Source organism: Mytilus trossulus, unplaced genomic scaffold, assembly GCF_036588685.1.
Source record: "Mytilus trossulus isolate FHL-02 unplaced genomic scaffold, PNRI_Mtr1.1.1.hap1 h1tg000210l__unscaffolded, whole genome shotgun sequence".
In the NCBI taxonomy this organism is placed as follows: domain Eukaryota; kingdom Metazoa; phylum Mollusca; class Bivalvia; order Mytilida; family Mytilidae; genus Mytilus; species Mytilus trossulus.
Window position 1 is genome coordinate 398,423 of NW_026963310.1, and position 19,688 is coordinate 418,110.

At 33.1% G+C, this 19,688-nt stretch overlaps 2 protein-coding genes across 2 annotated transcripts; one reads left to right on the forward strand and one right to left on the reverse strand.

The window, feature by feature from the left end:
• Nucleotides 1–4,808: 4,808 nt before the first annotated feature.
• Nucleotides 4,809–8,289, reverse strand: LOC134700916 (uncharacterized). The gene is made up of 2 exons (XM_063562067.1): nucleotides 8,261–8,289; nucleotides 4,809–6,963 (listed from the first exon to the last, which is right to left on the reverse strand). Exons 1-2 carry the CDS (start codon nucleotides 8,287–8,289, stop codon nucleotides 4,809–4,811), a joined length of 2,184 nt encoding a protein of 727 aa, XP_063418137.1.
• Nucleotides 8,290–11,935: 3,646 nt separating this feature from the next.
• On the forward strand, nucleotides 11,936–16,098 carry LOC134700917 (uncharacterized). Its single transcript, XM_063562068.1, has 2 exons — nucleotides 11,936–12,260; nucleotides 14,108–16,098. Exons 1-2 carry the CDS (start codon nucleotides 11,936–11,938, stop codon nucleotides 16,096–16,098), a joined length of 2,316 nt encoding a protein of 771 aa, XP_063418138.1.
• Nucleotides 16,099–19,688: the final 3,590 nt, after the last annotated feature.

The window sequence follows — 19,688 nt, forward strand, 5'->3', positions numbered from 1 at the left end:
GCCGACAATTAAAACATCTGTTACCGCCACCATGTGCAAAATATTGCACTTACCACATACACAAACTGTATCATACACTTTTCCAACGCATCATCACGATAGATGCTGTATCGGGTTGGTTGTTATACGCGTCGTTTTATTATGTAATAAGACAGTTTAAAATAACACTCAGAATCACGGATTATATTCATTCAAAAAATTCACCTTATTTGATGATGACAGACGCTTATTTACCCGATGAAATATACATAAATAAATATAAGAATACTGTACATATCTCAATGACATTGAAAGAGAGAATGATAATAGCCACTGCACAACATGTGCACTATGTACAGCACTCACCATTAGTACCAGAGGAACTAAAGCTTGAGGTAGAATTCCAAATAATGAACATTTTACCAGATGTAATATCCTGCTGTCTTAGATTTCTATGTTATCATCATCTCGGTAAAGTATCCAACAGACGACACGCATTACGTGATTTTTATTTAACAGTGAAAGAAAACAAAACTCGATCAGTGAATACAGAGTCAAATGCATTAACAATACTTGGAGTGTGTTTTGAAATATCCGGCGATAGGGACATGGCCTATCAGTGTTTTGATGAAGCTTTACAATATGAATATGTGTGTCAATCAGCAGAAACAAGGATATCAAATATATTTACTGATAAACATAAATGTATATCATCAACAGTGAATAGAGTATGCTTTTTTTGTATTATCAATATATTTCAAATCTTTCTGTCAGTGCTACCAAAGGAGGTGTTTTGACATTTTTCATTAAATTCGTCTTATTGAGTGTATTAAAAGTATTGTGTTCTTTATAGAAGCAAAAATAGTAATCTGATTCAAGAACAGGAAGAAATGTTGAACAGAGTCAATGACAATCCCGTTAATAATTTAGGTTAAAGATATGATACTTAAAAAAGTTTGAAACCAATAACTAGAAGAGACAGATATCAGAGGGACTTCCAAACTCATAGCTAAAAAACATGACAATATTGAGCCGGTCATAGTCCTCATGTGATTACCCATCCGGTAAAAGTTTAACTATGTTGGTAACTTTAGTTAAAAGGGGAATGGGTTGCTAATTACGAAATTGATTCATATCCGGTAATATCTGTAAAAACTAATTTTCCAATTTGTGATATCAGCTGAAAATGAATCATATAAAGGTTATTAACGATACTATCAATCTCTATAGACAAATCAATACGTGAAGAATGCATCATTCATAGTTTTACAAACCAAGCACCCAAGTCGTATGAAGATAAATTTTCCAATGTTTTGACAATGCTTGTTTTTTTTACATTTCAGTTAAAGAGTAAGTAAAAAAAAAAAAAACATTTCAGTTAAAGAACAGATACACCAATTAGTTACAGATGGTTGCAGTCCTAACATTGACAAAAGTTAAACTTGACCAGACTTGTTGACTGCTTTCTAAGTTAACTTGAGATGTTTTAAACAGACAAGCAAGTTGACTTCATCGTTAGTGGACCAGGCCTACGGTTTGCTTTTTTATGACTGCTGCAGACCCATCGGCAGGTCTGCTCCAGACCAGGCCTGTTGACAAGTCTGCTTTTGCCCAGTCCTGAAATTTAGTCACGTATCAATATTTTGAAATAAAGGACGACATTCTGGCACCCTAAATTTATGCAAACAAAAAATTGTTCTAATTGTATTGCACTATTGCTGTCCAATTGATTGTACATTTAATCCTAACACAAATATATGGCTGATACACCATGCAGGTATTCACGGTATATCGATTTACAAATTAAAGTCCAAATACATGTATGGTCAGTTTTGGTCAATGCGGTGAAATTTTTTTGTTGTACAAGTCAGCATGCGGAATCAAAACTACTGAAATTTTGTTACGTATCAATATTTTGAATACAAGCAGGACATTCTGGCACCCTCAATGTATGCGGACAAAAACTTGTTTTTATTTATTGCAATAAAATTAACGGTACTAATTTTCTTGCACCAGATGCGCATTTCGACAATACATGTCTCTTCAGTGATGCCCGTTACCAAAATATTTGAAATCCAAAGCTTATATAAAAGATAAAGAGCAATAATCCAAAAGGTCCAAAAAGTATAGCCAAATCCGTGAAAGGAGTCAGAGCTTTGCACGAGGGAGATACATTCCTTAATTTATAATAATTTCTATCATTTCGTAACAGCAAATTTTAATAACACAAAAAATCCGTTTTTTCATGCCAGTATACCGAAGTACTGAGTACTTGGCTGGTGATACCCTCGGGTACTAAAAGTCCACCAGCAGAGGCATCAACCAGTGGTAGTAATAAAAGTAACGGTACCAATTTTGTTGAACCAGATGCGCATTTCGACAATACATGTCTCTTTAGTGATGCTCGTTGCCAAAATATTTGAAATCCAAAACTTATATAAAAGATGAAGCGCTATAATCCAAAAGGTCCAAAAAGTATAGCCAAATCTGTGAAAGGAATCTGAGCTTTGAATGAGGGAGATATTCCCTAATTAAAAATAATTTCTATCATTTTGTAACAGCAAATTGCAGTATTGCTGTTTATTGTATTGTTCATTGAATCCTGACACAAAACAAATGGCTGATTTACTACTCGCGTATACATGGTATATAGATTTATCTAATAAAGTGCATATACATTGACAAATGGTCAGTTTTGGTCTAAGTAGTGAAAGAATTTTGTTGTACAAGTCAGCATGAGGTATCAATTTTGTTCCGTATCAATATTTTGAGTAAAAGGAGGACATTCTTGCACCATAAATTGATGCGAACAAAAATGTGTTGTTATTGTATTGCTGTCTATTGTGTTGTACATTGAATTCTGACATAACAAAATATGGCTGATATACTATGCGGGTATATAGATTTTCAAATTAAAGTGTGGTCACTTTTTTTTTGTCGTGCAAGTCTCAAAACTACTGAATTTTCGTTACGTATCTATATATTAACCAAAAGGAGCACATGCTAGGACTCTAAATTTGTTCAGACAAAATTTTGTAGTCATGTGTTTTAATGATGCTTTCATTTTGTATAATAAATTCTCTCCTGAAATTAAAAGATTACGGATTGTGGCAACATATATCAAGGTAGTATGACTAACATCCAATATACGTCCTTCATATTATACCTAATAAAGTGCAAATATGGTTGAATATGATAGGTATAGGAAAATATATTCAGTGCCCGTTATCATTGTAAACAAGATCGTTTTTATAATTGATAGATTGGCAGATCACAGATAAATTTGTGTAACTAGCAACGTTTTATGCGTACTTTATTTTCAAATATTTGTATTTAATCCTGTTTATATAACGGAAGTATTAATTTTATGTTATTTTCGATGTTTATACTACGTAACAAAGATATAACAATATTTAAAAAATAAACCTATGTAGAGCGGTCCTTGTTACAAGTTAACTAAGTGTTGAGCAGACCAGTCAAAAGTGAACTTTGGAACAGGTCTGGTTTCGATAAGATTTGTCAAAGCAAAAGTGTGTGACAGGACTGGCTTTGAAGTTAACTTATGTTAACTTTACGACAGGACTGGTTTCGAAGTTAACTTCTCTTAACCTAGTTTGACAGGACTGGTTACAAGTAATTATTTTTAGCAGGCATACAAACAGTCCTAGGACAAAGTCTGCTTTTCAAGTTAACTAGATTTTGGTTCTAGGACTGATCAGAACAGTCCTAAATCCGGTCACAGGTAAACTTTGACCCGTCCAAATGAATGGTTATCAAGTTAACTTACTGTACAGGTTAGGGCCACACCCATCTGTAATAGATTATTTAATTTTGATTTTTATCTGATGCATAGATGTTAGATGTAGATGTTACCTGCAAAAGATACACGTATAGTTTCTTTCTTTAATTATAGTACATTAATATGTTTCAGAGTGTAATGTGATGTTCATTTCATTGAATCAGTACATATTTTTGTTTAATGGCTAGCTACAGTCCACTTTCTGAATTCCTCGCTGCATTGAATATCAATTGTTGGACTTGGTTTGGGTTATTGTTGCTTTGAAAAAGGGGTGATGAAACCAGAGGAAGAGTCAAATTCATCAATCGAAAATAAACTGACAACTCCATGGCTTAAAGAGAAAAAGACCAAATGACAAATAACAGTACACAAGAAACAACATATCGAACTGAAGACTGAGCAAATACGAATCCACCCAAACAACTGGGGGTGATCTCCGGTGCTCTGGAAGGGTAAGCAGATCCACATGTGGCATTCATGATGTTGGTCATGTTATCACAAACCAAGACAAACAGACAAATAATAGTACACAAGAAACAAAAAAAGAAAACGAAAGACTGAGCAACAAGAACCCCACCAAAAACATGGGGTTGACTGTTTCTCCTACTGTCGCATTGTCTATTCAGCGGCCACCACATCGTAATAATTGCTTTTTGTCTAGAAAGAGCTTTAATTGTCGCACAAGTGTTTTACGTTTTGTAGAATTATCTAAACAATTTATTTCGTCACTAAATATTTTACCTTGTGTATATCTTATCCATAGGAATTTTGCGTTTTTAATTTCATCACTACGTAACAAATCTTTCTTTTGTTCAGTTTCTGTTGCTCTGCAGTTTGTTGCGAATCTCATTACATGTGCAGTAATGCGGGTTAGTTTTCTATAAGAATTGTACCGTTCAATATCTATGATTTCTCCTATACCAATACATACATTTTGATTTTTCTCCATAGACTCAATTTTGTCATCGTTCTCCGACATAGTTGTACATACACTAGACGTTACGTTGTTTCCGTTCCATGTCGGCCAATCTTATTTGCTGTTTAACCATTTAGGTCCACTAAACCACATTTCATTCTGTTGCAGTTCTTCAGATGTTATACCACGTGTAAGCAGATCTGCGGGGTTGTCTTTTGTAGGGCAGTATCTCCATACATTATCTCCACACAAACTTTTAATTTCTTCAATTCTATTTCTGATAAATTGTCTCTGTGGTTTTACGGATGTAAGCCAACTTAGTACGATTTGACTATCACTCCAAAATTGTATTTCACTGAAAGTTTCTTGAAAGTTTTGGCAGATATGATCAGCAAGCCTCGCTCCAATTACAGCCCCCATGAGCTCTAGTTTTGGTAAAGTTATAGTCTTGATAGGCGCAACTCGATTCTTTGCCATTACTATTGTTGGTTTTCTGTCATACATGATGTACGCGCATGCGCCATACGCATGAGTTGAAGCATCGGTAAATACATGAAGAGTTGGTAATTTTCTGTTATTCGCGTTTTGTGTTTGAGTACTTCGATGAATCTCGGTTTCTAAGCTCGTTGCTAGATCTCGTGAAATTAATATCCATTTTGATTGGATATCTTCCGGTAATATTTCGTCCCACTCCAAGTTTAGCGTCCAAAGTGATTGCATAAAGATTTTCGCTTTTACAGTAACTGGACTTAATAGTCCTAACGGATCGAAAATCTTGGATGATTGCCGTAAAATATATCTTTTAGTCAGTTTTCCTTTTTTGTCCATCTCGAACGTGTTACTTTGATAAAACAACTTGTCCGATTTAGCGTTCCATTGCATACCAAGAATTTTAGTAAGCTCATCTTTGTCTAAGGTTTTTTCTTTGCTAGCGATTTCTTGTAATTTTGGACTGTTTGAATTCCATGAGCGTAGGTTGAATCCGCCTTTCGTAAGTAATTCTCTCGATCTCCTGTAATAATCTATTACGTAATTTTCGTTATCAAAGCTAGTTAAAATGTTGTCCACATATAACCCATTTTCAAGTGTATCTGAAAGTTTCCCCGGATTTTCCTTAAAGTGCTTGAGAAGTGTGGCGCTCAAACTGAATGGCGAACATGTAGCTCCGAAGAGTACGGACTTGAAGCGAAATGTTATTAGCGGACTTGATGTGTTTGTAGGATCGCTAAGCCATAAGAACTTCGTTGCATCTCTGTCTTTCTTGTCGAGCTGTATTTGTAGAAATGCCTTTTCTAAATCTGATATTGTAGCATATTTCTTTGCGCGAAATCTCATAAGTATTCCCGTAATATCATTCATAACAGGTGGGTGTGATTCTAAGCATTCATTTAGACTTGGATTATCTCTTCCATCTTTGCAGCTACAATCATAAACAATGCGTATTGGCGTAGTAGATGATTCCTTAGCAACAGGATAATGCGGGATATAGTGCACTGGTCGATCGGTAGGAAGTTTTGTTTCTTCAACCTTTTCAATAAAATGTCTTCTCTCCTGCTCCCTTATGATATCTCCATACATTTTTAATAAATCGGGTTTGTTTGCTAAACGCCTAATAACGCTACTTGTCCTCTGTTTAACCAATTCCATGTTATGTGGTAGCGGAAGGAAATCTGGTTTCCATGGTAACTTAGCTGTGTACTTTCCATCTTCTAGTATTATAGACTTTTCTCCGTATTCTCGTACAACTTCCGACTGACTTTTAATGGTATCGCTTCCTGAAACCCCCAACGCTTCTAAGTTCCAAAACTTTTCCAAGTCGCAAACAACGGTTCTGTGATCAGTCAAAATATTCAACATTGCTGATTGTTTTGAACTACTTCCGTTTTTAGTTAGTACGGGTCCCGACAAGAGATAACCTATTTTCGACTTTACTGCGGTCGGTCTATTTCCTCTTATTATTTCGTCTTCAACTGTTGACCAGTAATAGTCTGCACCAATCAATAAAGATATTTTAAACTTGTCTTCTGCGCATATCGGATGTGCGAGTCGTAAACCACGTAAGTATGGCAGTGCTTTGATTTCCTTTTGTGATTTTGTCTGAATAGAAGCGGCAATTTTCGGTACAATTATAACTTCTATTTCTATTCTTTGATTATCAACTGTTTCAATAGCTATGTTTGCTTTATCAAGATGACGAACTTGTCCTTCGTTTCCTCCAAATCCCGATATTTTCAGTGCAATCTTTTCGGTGGATTCAATTTCTAATTTTCTAGCAAAATCTTCAGTTATGAATGAGTTCTGTGCTCCCCGGTCAAGTTAAATATTTGTCATGATAGATCGATTTTCGGACCAAACTGGAGTTACGGCAGTTTTCAGTAAAACATCTGTATGTGCAGTAACAGTAGAATGTAAGGATGTGGTTAGCTCCAGTGGCGTTTCCTCTTCGGCGGTATGTGCTACGGTCTTTTGTGTACTATACTGGTTTTCGGTTAAGCTCTTTGGTTCTGTGTTATGTACTTGTACATGTATACTCGTGTGATGTCTCTATCCGCACTGGCGGCATTTAAATTCTGACTTACATTCAGCTACTCTATGACTTCCGAAACAGTTAAAACATACCTATGTTCGCTTCACAATTTCTATTCGTTTCTCAACATCTTTCACGTTTTTGCATGTATTTGGATGATGGGATTCTTCACAAAATAAACATTTCTTACGTGACTGTTTTCTGTTCTTTCCTGGAAATGTTTCGGCAATAAACGAAGCGGTCGGTAAAATTTCTAAATCTTCATTACTTTGACCTGTAGATTGTCCTGCGACCTGTACGCATACTTCCCTCTTTAATGCTGTTCTCAATGATTCGATGCCCCAGTCGTCGTTTCCGCGGTCTCGGGTTATGTTTTTTCGTACATCGGACGGCAACTTATTGTATATTATAGGCGTAATAATGGCTCCAAATGTACTCTCGTTTGTTCCTAACGATTCTAGTCCGCGTATGCTACACTCAATTCTGTCGGAAAAGTTTCTCAAACTGTCTGCGTTTGACCTCGGTGCGGGTAAATCAATTAAATTCTGAATATATGCGTTCGTGATTTTGTGGTTCTGACCAAACCTCTCTCTCAGTATTGATACGGCTTGATAGTAATTTGCACTTGTGAGTGGTAAACCGGCGATACATTGCGCGGCTATTCCCTGAATTTGATTTTGCAAATACGTAAATTTCTGCACGTCTGTTAATGTTTGGTTATCGTGTATTGTTGATTGATACGCATCCCAGAAAGGTTGCCAGTTTAACAAATTGCCATTAAAATATGGAAGATTCAATTTTGGTAGCTTGTGGATGATGCTTGAATTTGTTGCGTTCATTGACGATCTGTATTGCATATCATTATTCTGCATGGGATGTTGAGTATTACATGTAGATGTGGAGTTGATAAACACAAAATCTGCTGCATTTGGATTTAAGTTCTGATTAGAGCTAGTTTCATTGATTTGTTTTTTTTCTGTTTTGAATTTGATGAATTGCGTAATTTTGTCAAAATTCGTTCTATTTATCTAAAACATACCGATCTGAGTCTTCTATCTCTGCTTCCATGTTTTCCTCTGCAATCTCCTCTAATATTTCATTATCAAGTTCCGAAAGAATATCCCTCTTTTTCTTCAAGGTTTCACATAGGCTTTCTATTTCGTCGCGTTGTGTTGTTTCTTTCTCTAATTCCTTTTCAATCTTTGAAATGAATCTCCGCGCGGCCCCTCGATGTCCCACTCGAATGGAATGGCTTTCTTTTTCGTCATTATCCTCTGGTCACAGCACCAATGTGACGGATGGGTTAACTAAAAGTCTAGAAGGCAGTAAAACAACGTCTGGTTCGTTTGATCGTATAATCTCAACTCAATATAGTAACATGATACATAACAATAGCCCAACGTTAATAGAAGATAATGATGACGTTAACAATGTGCATGGAAACGGCGTTAAAAGTAGTGTTAACGTTTGACGCGTAAGTGAAACTGTCTCTAAATCACCGACAATTATGTTAATACATGAAACAGAGAAAAATAAAACTTTGAGAATAAAATTTAGAAAATGGGTAAATTATTTAGAAAATATAAGATAGTAAATGCAAATACATATGGGATGGTTAACTAGATAAGGTTAATGAAATACCATGATTACATCGTACAAAGAAGGAGGGTTACAAAATGGGGGTGGAAAATAGAATATAGAAAACCTAATATTTGTCAATGATATTATTAATAACACTGGAAGTATATCTCAACATCTTCTTTTGCCAAAAATATTGTGTAAGAATAATTGAACAGCAGATATAAATATTTAAAAAAAAACATTCGAGTAGATTTTTTCAGATGTTTTGATAGTCTAATAGTTCTGTAAAGATTTCTAGACATACACTGATCTTGAAAGGTAATAACACTGAGGCTGCAAGTTTTTCAAGATAACTACGACATAACAGAAACACAACACTAACATGTAACACACACATGAAATATTATATAACAATGCCCATTTTGCTGACTTGGTTCAGGACATTTTAAGAAACAAATAGTGGGTGTAAGTTCATAATAAATAAATGGAAATTTTATCAATTTATATTACCAACAAGCCACGTATTTTTCCTATAGAAACAAAAGAATGGCGGTATATGTAATGTCTTTATTGCAGAAGAAGATTATACTTTATTTCTTTTATATATTTTTTTAAAAGCGTATATTACTAAAAGATACAATCAAAATTACAAAATATCGTTAAAGCAATAAAACTTTGGATAACATGTTTGACAACTCCTATTTTGATCTGAATGATTTCCTATCAACTTTAAACTAGATTATACAAATCATATGAAAAAAATGAAATTCATGATTGTAATCACCAAAAAGAAGTATACACAATTGAATAGATAAAAACATATTTTTTCATGAATTTTTACATCACTTTATATCATAAAACAGACTTCAAGATTGAAATAATGTGCCTCGTAAAAATAAACATGTTCTAATCTGTGCATTTATTCAACCAACTAGTAATTAACGTTAAGTCCCTTCACAAGCAAGAAGGTGGATTTTTAATAAATAAAAAAAAGGAGGATAAATAAAAATGAACAGTTTGAATGTTCAAATAATATGTTATTCATCCTTATGGTATCTTTACTTTATGGCGATCTAAATGAAATTGGTATCCGTTAATTTCATGTTTCACTTTATAAGCATTGCTAACCGTAGACAGTAAAATGTTTACTATAACAACTCCTTTTCTGAAATATCCGTTATTCAACCAACTAGTAATTAACGTTAAGTCCCTTCACAAGCAAGAAGGTGGATTTTTAATAAATAAAAAAAAGGAGGATAAATAAAAATGAACAGTTTGAATGTTCAAATAATATGTTATTCATCCTTATGGTATCTTTACTTTATGGCGATCTAAATGAAATTGGTATCCGTTAATTTCATGTTTCACTTTATAAGCATTGCTAACCGTAGACAGTAAAATGTTTACTATAACAACTCCTTTTCTGAAATATCCGTTACTGAAAAAAGCGGTGTCCTTGTTCATCATTCAATCGGTACAGCACATTGTATCCCTCTTCTGGATAATGGGTCTCATCTTTATGTAAACCATCATCAAATTATTGTCATCTAGAATGGTGTTCAAATCTATGGATTCCGCCATCGTTTGCGGCGGCGACGATGTAATATGGCGTTGAATTGTGACGTTTTATGCTAGATCTGCCACAGATTTGGAGAAAACAAAAATCTGCCATAAATTTGAGTTGTTTGGCGTTTGTAACGTCACATTTACCATAGATTAGGAATCTGCCATAGATTTGGAACCCGCCATAGATTTGAGTCCTACAGATATATTTGATAAAACATTCCTAGCAGGATACGGTCTTTTGAAGTTCAAGGGATTACCTAATTGTTTGTCTGTTACCTTGATTCTTTTCTTTGATCGATCCATGAAAACATAATTGGTTCATAGATATTTTTTAATTCAACTCCTTAAAAAAATGTTTTCATGGCCTTTGATCTATAAATAAACGAAAAAGCCTTAGGTCTGAAAATGTACCAATGTTGTCATAGACATGAGTAGTTATCTTTCACTGAATTGTTTTATATTTAGTTATACTGATGCCATTTACAGCTCTTTTTCAAGGTATATGAATGGGTTTGTCTCGTTGTTGAAGACTGTACTGTAACTTATAATATCACTTCAAGTTGTTGTCCTTTTTCTATGATTAATTGTCACCTTGAAAGCCATATAAAATAATTCGATGTTTCAAATGTTTTGTAATTGATTTCAATGTGAAAAACAATTATAACATAATGTGTCTGACATTAAACATTTATATGCAGGAAAAATGTATCAGGTACAAAACGATAAGATATAGTCAAATGTGTTTGAAATGCTGACATATGAATTGAAAAGTAAGGCTAAAGATAGACTTAGATTTATGTTTCATTTACGTTGAGTCTTGATTTCCTTGAAATAATATTTATCAAGTGTTTGACACTTTAGATAAGGGATCGCCCGTCCTTGCGAACAGATGAAAAGATACTATCAGTACAAGTATTTACAGTTGTGAGGAATTTCTTTTCTCCATTTGTTTCAGTTTCCCTTAACTCCTACGTTTAATCATTCAAGTAATAGTGTGAAGCAGCAAGTGATAACAGAGCGGTCCTGTGCTAAAAGGTAAGACATATAGCGTTGATAAAACATTCAGTAGACGTTTATTCTGTCGAAACAATCTGTGTCGGTCTTTTTTAATTTCAAGGATCACCTCAATGTTTGATTGTTTTTTTGATTCGTTTCTTCTTAGTCGTTGTTAGAGATGTAAATCACCACGATAATCGTATATTACCTTAAAATATCATACACATATATATGTTCCTGTTATCATCGAATAGTATAAAATCACATAGAAAATATATTCCAGTTATTACAACATAGTCAACTAAAGCCGTGAAATGTTACTATATTATATGTATATGTTATAACGTAATTTAAATAGACATTAGTAAATTATATCTAAAAGACGGACGAAAGAAACCAGAGAGACAGTTTAAAATGTAGACACCAACTCTTATACATGAACTTATTGTATATATATATATGTATTTTTAAATACTGAATATTTATATAAAACCTTGAATTCAGTGCATTTAATGTACATGTATTTAATCCATAATTGAATTTATGTAATGGCATTTTTCTTACAGTCATCATGAAGAGAAACTCTATAAACCAAGACAATTCTGATGATGCAAATATAATAAAGAAAACAACGTACTGGGAAATATACGGAGTAAAACGTTTTCCGTACCATGGTAAGCGGAAGTTTACACCATTACTGTACCAATCATTAAATGGAAGAATGGTGATCTCAAATGATGTGTTTGGACTTACAATCAGTCAATTTGAACGAAAGTATAAAGCTTGTTTGGACAGAAGGAAAACAAATGAACAGTGGATACTGAACCTTAGATATCCAGACAAATCTTCAAAAGAGTATTTGGAATACTTAGAGAAATGTACCGACTGCAATACAGGTAATTACTTTATTTCATCAATTTCTTAAACTCTAAAATCCACCAATATAAGTCAAAAACATCAGAATGGTTAATTATTAACTGACAGCATAATAACTCCAACATAAAAATGACTAGAGAAAAAAAGCGACAATGACTTAAATACGTTTACCAAAAATTGCAAACGAAGTTTATGACGGAGATATAGACACCCTTCCAAACCTCAAAAAATCAACCCCGAAGACCAGCTGACGAAATAAACCTTAAATGCCCATGTAAATGATGCCTGAATCTTGATATCCGTATTTTTTGTTGAAATTGCTTCCCTGGTTTTCTTCGGATGGTAAGTTATGTTTTTAATACTTGCCGTGATACTCACGACAAAAGGTAATGATAGTAAATGATTTTACAACTGAAGACAAATTACGCATTCAATGCAAAAGCATAGTGGTCGATAATCGTACAATACTATTTGTAAGGTGGGTTTGAGTCAACTGCGTTTCTGAATTTGCCTTAATGAGAAGCAATTACACTAAATATGTGAGAACAACAAAATACAATGATTTCCCGCGCCTGAGGGAGATATGAAAAAATTTTCATCCGAGAAAAATCGTGTTTCACATGGGCATCGCCCGAGGGAAATATGACTTTTCGGAGATGAACCAATATTCATATCTCCCTAAGACAAGGAAAATAAATGCTTTATTTCACTGCTTATACTTCTCTTCACCTCTGCATAGAAGATAGTGGTTTAAATAATTGTTTTATTATCCGTCTGGTTTCACATACACAATGGTAATCAGTACCGATTAAATGGTAATTACTCATTTATTTCTGTATGGTTTTTATTTCTCAAATATTGATTTCAAACGAAATAACTATGCTATCTTTAAAAAAAGAACGTCACACATTAAAAAAATCCCGACGTTTAGCTGGGAATTTTGTACTCATAAGGATTAAAAGTTTTGTTTGACGTCACGTTGGGTAGTTTCAACCAATAAAATGTTGATTTTGCTATCAAAACGAAAATGCAGTGGAATAATACCGCTTTTATGTATGTATGCTAACTGGTTAAACACCTGTTTGTTTTAAATAATTTAACAGATTATAGATAGTAAAAATAAATGTTAAAAGTTGTCAAAGCGATATTTTTGTTGTGTCGTTATACCATTGTTAACGGGAATTGGAGGGTTTGCGACTCTAATTGCATATATTTATTCTCGATTCATTCCCAATGACCTGTTTCAAGGCTGTAGCCTATAGGTATGTGGTTGTCGTTGATTCATGTCTGTCGTATTTATTTTTATTTTTTGTTTTATCATAGATTATGCCGTTAATTTCTAAATTGTTTTGGTTCATATCTTTCAAGTCAAGTCTTGTTATAGCTGTAAAGAAAGTGCTTTTCTCATTGTTGATGGCCTTTCAGTTTCCTCTATTACCTAACATTTACTTCATTTGAACTTTGGTGGATATATGTATCATCCTGCAACTTGTCCTTTTTTTATCAAAGATAATTAATATGACTTCGTTCATAAAGACAAAACATAAGAAAAGTGTACAAGCCGACTTTAAATAGGAAGTGGAATTCGGTCCGTGAATACGATTTCGTAAGATACACAAACTACAACAAGACGTTACTTTACAAGTCATAATATTAAGTACATGTAACGTCACAAATCGTTAATTCTAACGTTAAAAATGCTGTCTGCTGAACTGTCCGAGATGCGGTGAAAGAGCTAACAGAAATAATGATCGATTAATAATGTGTTTTTTGTGCTTCTTTTTAAATTTTTTAAACTATACTTTTTGAACCAATGACTTTTTATTTATCAATATATAAATCATGTAGATATTTTTATATATTATAGATCACTTGCTAAGGCTCGGGAATTATCCTAGACAGAAATACTTATTTGAACACTTGGTTAACACAGTTGGTTCTGAAATAGATATACGAAAAAGACAACGACTATTTATTATAACTGATATGATCCACAATGCATCCGTAGATGATCTTATAAAAATATCCAGTGGAAGTTTATCTGAAGGACTTGATTTACCAGGTAGTGACATGGATATAATGTACATAATTAACAAGTTTCATGTTTTTCAAAATGAACTCAATATCAAACACCCTATGCACGGCGATGCATTTGTTTTGGAGACAGATATAAATCATCCTGGATTTACTAGAATCAGAATTGTAGTACAAACAGATAGGAAATCTAGCTTTATTTTTATATGTTTCAATTGTCCACCAGGTAAATGTACTGGTAAAAATACTTACCTAAATAGAACGCTCTTTAATAATATTTGTAGGCGTCAAATCACGAATTCGCCAATCTTTGCACACGGTCCGTGTTTTGCAGACAAAGACCAAACGATAGATATTGCATTCTGCTTACGGAGTAAACTTCTTCCACAAAACGCAATTGCATGGACATGCCGTCATCGCAGACAATGGCCCCCTACTTTCATAATTGACAGAATCAGAAATTATGGATGCTTGCTAGTACCTATAGGACCTAAGACCGTATCAGATGATAAATTGTGGAGAGTGTCGTTTTCTGTTGCAGAAAAAATACTAGTATATTCATTTAATTTCACTCAACTTTTATGTTACGCCCTACTTAAATTAACACTAAAGCGTATCGTTAACACACATAATGATGTCAAAGACTTGTTGTGTTCATACTTTCTGAAGACAGCTTTATTCTGGGTTTCTGAAGAGTCTGATATAGAAACCTTTCGAGTTTTCTCACTGTATTCTTGTTTTTCTCTCTGTCTTGATAAATTAATATCATGGGTGAAAATATTAAACTGTCCGAACTATTTTATACCAGAACACAATATGTTCCTAGGAAAGATCGATAAGAGTAATCAAACAATACTTGTATGTGTTCTTGAGAGTATCAAGCTAGGAGGGATTGAGGGATTGATATCTAGCTTATTTTCGCCTGCCAATGAAAATCCAAGTTTATTTAGTATAAATAGTGAATTTCTGTCCGTTAATTTAGACTTCCTATTTTACAAAATTAATACAAAGTATAGGGAGAGGACAACGGACATTTTAAAGTTATATGAACAACTTGCATTTATTGAATCTTTACTTAAGTCCGAATCATCTCCATTTATTATTGGTGTATGCAAACATCAGTTTGCGGAAATCAGTAAATTTGTAGCACAAAAAATGCCACTTCCAAACACAATAGTTAACACGTACAACATGCGCAAACGTTATCATCAACATTTACAAAACGGCACCATGACAGATGCTGTATCAGGTTGGTTGTTATATGCGTCGTTTTATTATGTAACAGGACAGTTCAATATAACTCTAAGACTTACGGAACTTGTTCTCTCGAGATGTTCACCTGATATGGTGCTTAATTGCAATGAACATAGTTGTGGACATAGAGTCATGTACAGACAAAATGTACATTCTTCCATGACTTTAAATCAAAGGATGAAAATGGCTATCATAGGCAATGTCAGGTACTGTGAGCACTCATCATTAATACCAGAAGAACTAAAACTAGAGGTTGAAACAACAATGGTAGAGATACCGCCTGTTGTATTGTCACACTGCCTGAGATTTTTATGCTATCATCATCTTGGTGATATCATCAACAGACAAAAGTCTTTACGTGATTTACATTTAACAGTGAAACAACAGTATTTAATTCAATTTGCATTTTTTCCTGTTTCAATAACAATAGTTGGAGTATGTTTTGAGATCTTGGGCGCTAAAGACGTAGCCTATCAGTGCTATGAGGAAGCGATACAAGTGAACGATTGGAGTGCTAGTACCGCAAAAATAAGAAAATCAAAATTAGAAGGAAGCTTTTGTGGACTTTGATAGTTATGATTTCATACATTATCGCGAGTATCACTTTCTTGTTAATTATAACACGCTAATGTTGATGATACTGACATAAAATAATATGTATAAAAGATAATTATAATTATGTTTTGCTTATATTGATTCATCATGTTCATAGTTCGAATATAATATGATTTAACAGTCGACTGAAATGCTGACACAGTTTATTGGTGTTACAAGAGAGCTTTACAATGTAGCCAAACATCAACATTTAGACAACTTAAAATTGCCTTCTGATAAACATTTTTTTTATTGCAGTTTTGAAGGCTTACCCTTTAAAAAGACAAAGGATATATATACATAAAACAGAAGTAATATGAATACCAAGTACACAGCTCTTCCTAGGAGACCAATTGGCACAGACATTAACAACTATAGGTCACTTTAAGGGTTTCAACAATGAGCAAAGCCCATACTGCTTAATCAGAAGTAAAAGGCCTCGAAATTACAACATTAAAAAAAAGGTTGATTTATATGAAGTATCTAATCTGTTGACTATTCATGTAGTTAAAATTTATTTGCAAACGCATATATAAAAATAAATGAACTGTAAAAGAAATAAATCGTGTACATAATGTTGCTTTAGCCTAACATTATATAAATGAACTGGATGATTAAGTATCTATACGTACGATTAGAAAGAACAAATATAATTGCAACTAGAAACGATAAAACATTTAACTATATTCGATCAGAATGACAAATACAACATCATAACAAGATACATAAATGTTGACTAAACAAATAAAGTAACATATCTTAAAGCAATGCGAATTGACACTCGGCAAAACAGTTCTAAATCGGGAATATGTCATGTCCGGTACAAAAAGGACCAGACGAAAATATCATATTCAAACCACACGTATCAATTGAGATTTGTAAACACCATACGGCTGAGCAGAATGTATATTACTGCTCAGAAATCAGAAATTAATAATTCAAAAGTTGAAACATCCCGTTTGTCATATATTTAAGTGTGGAGACGTCCTTTTGTGTCAATATTGAGGAAAGGATCAAGGTATGTAACAGTTCTCCTCGTGTCAGGAGTATTCTCAATTTCAAATTACTCGGATATATGAAATGCAAGTACAGAGTGAAATATGGGTTATTCAGTTGTAGGATTCCTTCAACATATATGACTGTAAAATTAAAGACTTTCTCAAATTTCCTTTTCTTTTTGTCTTTTTGTTCCAAACCAAAGCTATCAGAAAGGGTTTCACAATAAGTACATGTTAGAGTCTCTAATATCTGTTAAAATATTTTTAGGGTCATTGATTTTATTATCTTGATTTTTGGTACATGCCATCGAACTCAATCTTTTTAGACAGAAAATATCAAATAACGAATACATTAATTACTGTAAGAGGAAGAATACGAAGACACGTTATGTGTCATAATGCAACCTGAATATACAAATAAATACAAGGCCGTTTTTCTCTATGCTTTATATTTTGATCAATTCTTTACATTCGAGCACCTGATAATTCTCTATTCCTTTTTTTTCATTTCTCTGTTATTTATATTTATTGTCCGTCATTCTCTATTCTGTAAAACTCCATCAACACCCTTCTCTTTCCGATAATATGTTATTTATAGTTTTAACACTCTCCCTTCACAGTCAAAGAGCAGTTTTAGAAGATAAGTGAACTCGAAAACATGGTTCCCTGACGCGGCCTGTAAGAAGAGAACGAAATTAACGATACAAATCTTCTGACATATAACATATTTATATTTTGCGTTGATCGTTCCTGATGGGGTTAAATCCAGACACGTGATTAAGACTCATGAAATTGATAAGGTGTTGTTATCAGTCTTTTGTTAATGTTATTTTTAAAATTTTTAGTTACTTTTTTCATAGAATAAGTAGATAAATATATAAATTAACACCCGAATTTAAAAAATAAATAAAATCAGAAACAGTTATTGGCGAAATATTTATTTCCCCAACATAACAAATTAACAAACATGTTTATATATGTCGTGTACAAGTTCCGATTTTGTACAGGTTATAACATGTAAAAACATATTGTACATGTTATAACTTGTAAAATGCTAAAATACAAGTTATAACATGTACAAAAGTACCTCATACATGTAAGTACATGTACAAAATATTGCTTAAACATGGTTTTAACTTTTACAAAATTTAAGATAAATCTTAATGAAGTAAAATATACATTTAAATTCACCAATGCATATAAAGAACAACCATAAATAGACCAGAACGTGTCTTTTTCTGTAGAGGGCAATGATCACATAGTTTCAGAAATATATGTTTCATGACTTATGTTGACAAAATGTGTTTTCATGTAATTGTATGTTTTATGTAGTCCATCATGGCTTAAATAAGTGTGACACTATTTACTAAAAGCTTGCATTCCCTCAATGACAACTACATTATATACTAGTTATTAAATTCTTCCAAAAATTATAAGAACAATGCCTAATAATTTTGGATAATACTCCTCCCTCTCGTTTAATACCGTGCAAAGACTAAAACAATGTCTTATATGCTTACTCTGTAAAAGCAAGAGAAAGCTGAAATAGCTTTCATTGGACCACGTTTCATTATCAATATCTTTGGATCTACTCTTCAACATTTTTGGCCTTCAGCATGACTTACATGTATGTAAATTTATAACAGATTTTTTTTTATAAACTATAAGATCATTGCATGAGGCGAATGTCATTTTGATGTTTCAAATATATATCCCCTTCTTAGAAAGCATGCATTTGTGTCCTTTGGATGTTGTCTCCTATATGAGCTGGTTGTTGTCTTTTAGACACATACCCCATTTCCATTCCAAATTTTATGTGTAGACATATCTGTCCTGGCTATCCTCTTATGTCTTTTTTGTGTCAACTAGAATGAAAGTCTTTTACTATTGCCGTCAAAGTGGACACTGACAATTATAATTCCTAAAATAAAGATATGTTCATAGATAGTCATAAGAGGATCATAAGACATGTCCTAAGATATATCTTATGACAAGTCTTAGTAATGCTTCGTAATACCGACCCCTGGACATTAACTGTATCAAAAATGGACAAAACACACTAACATGAAGGAATTATATAAAAGTTATGAACATATTATTGAGGTCAATAACATCTGTTGCGATAATAGAAGCATATCCTTATTTTTCGATTTTGTACAAGTAAAAACCATTTTTAAGCCATATTTTGTACAGGTTATAACATGTACGAGGTATTTTGTACATGGTATAACTTGTATTTTTGCATTCTACATGTACAATATTTGTATAACATGTACAATATTTGTGTACATGTTATAACCTGTACAAATTTGCAACTTGTACACGACATATATATTACCGTAGTTTCTTTATCTCTTATAAAATGACCAAAAGAAATAATAAGTCAACTAATTCTTTTATGTTTAATTATTCAAAACAAATATTGGCTTTTCATTCTAGCATTTATATTACATTTTTTTTTGTAATTAAAATGAATCATCCACTTGAAGGGACGTGACTTCTAATATAATTCGACACACTCAACGGATCTTTAACCAATATGAATTTTGAACGTTACGTTTTATATTT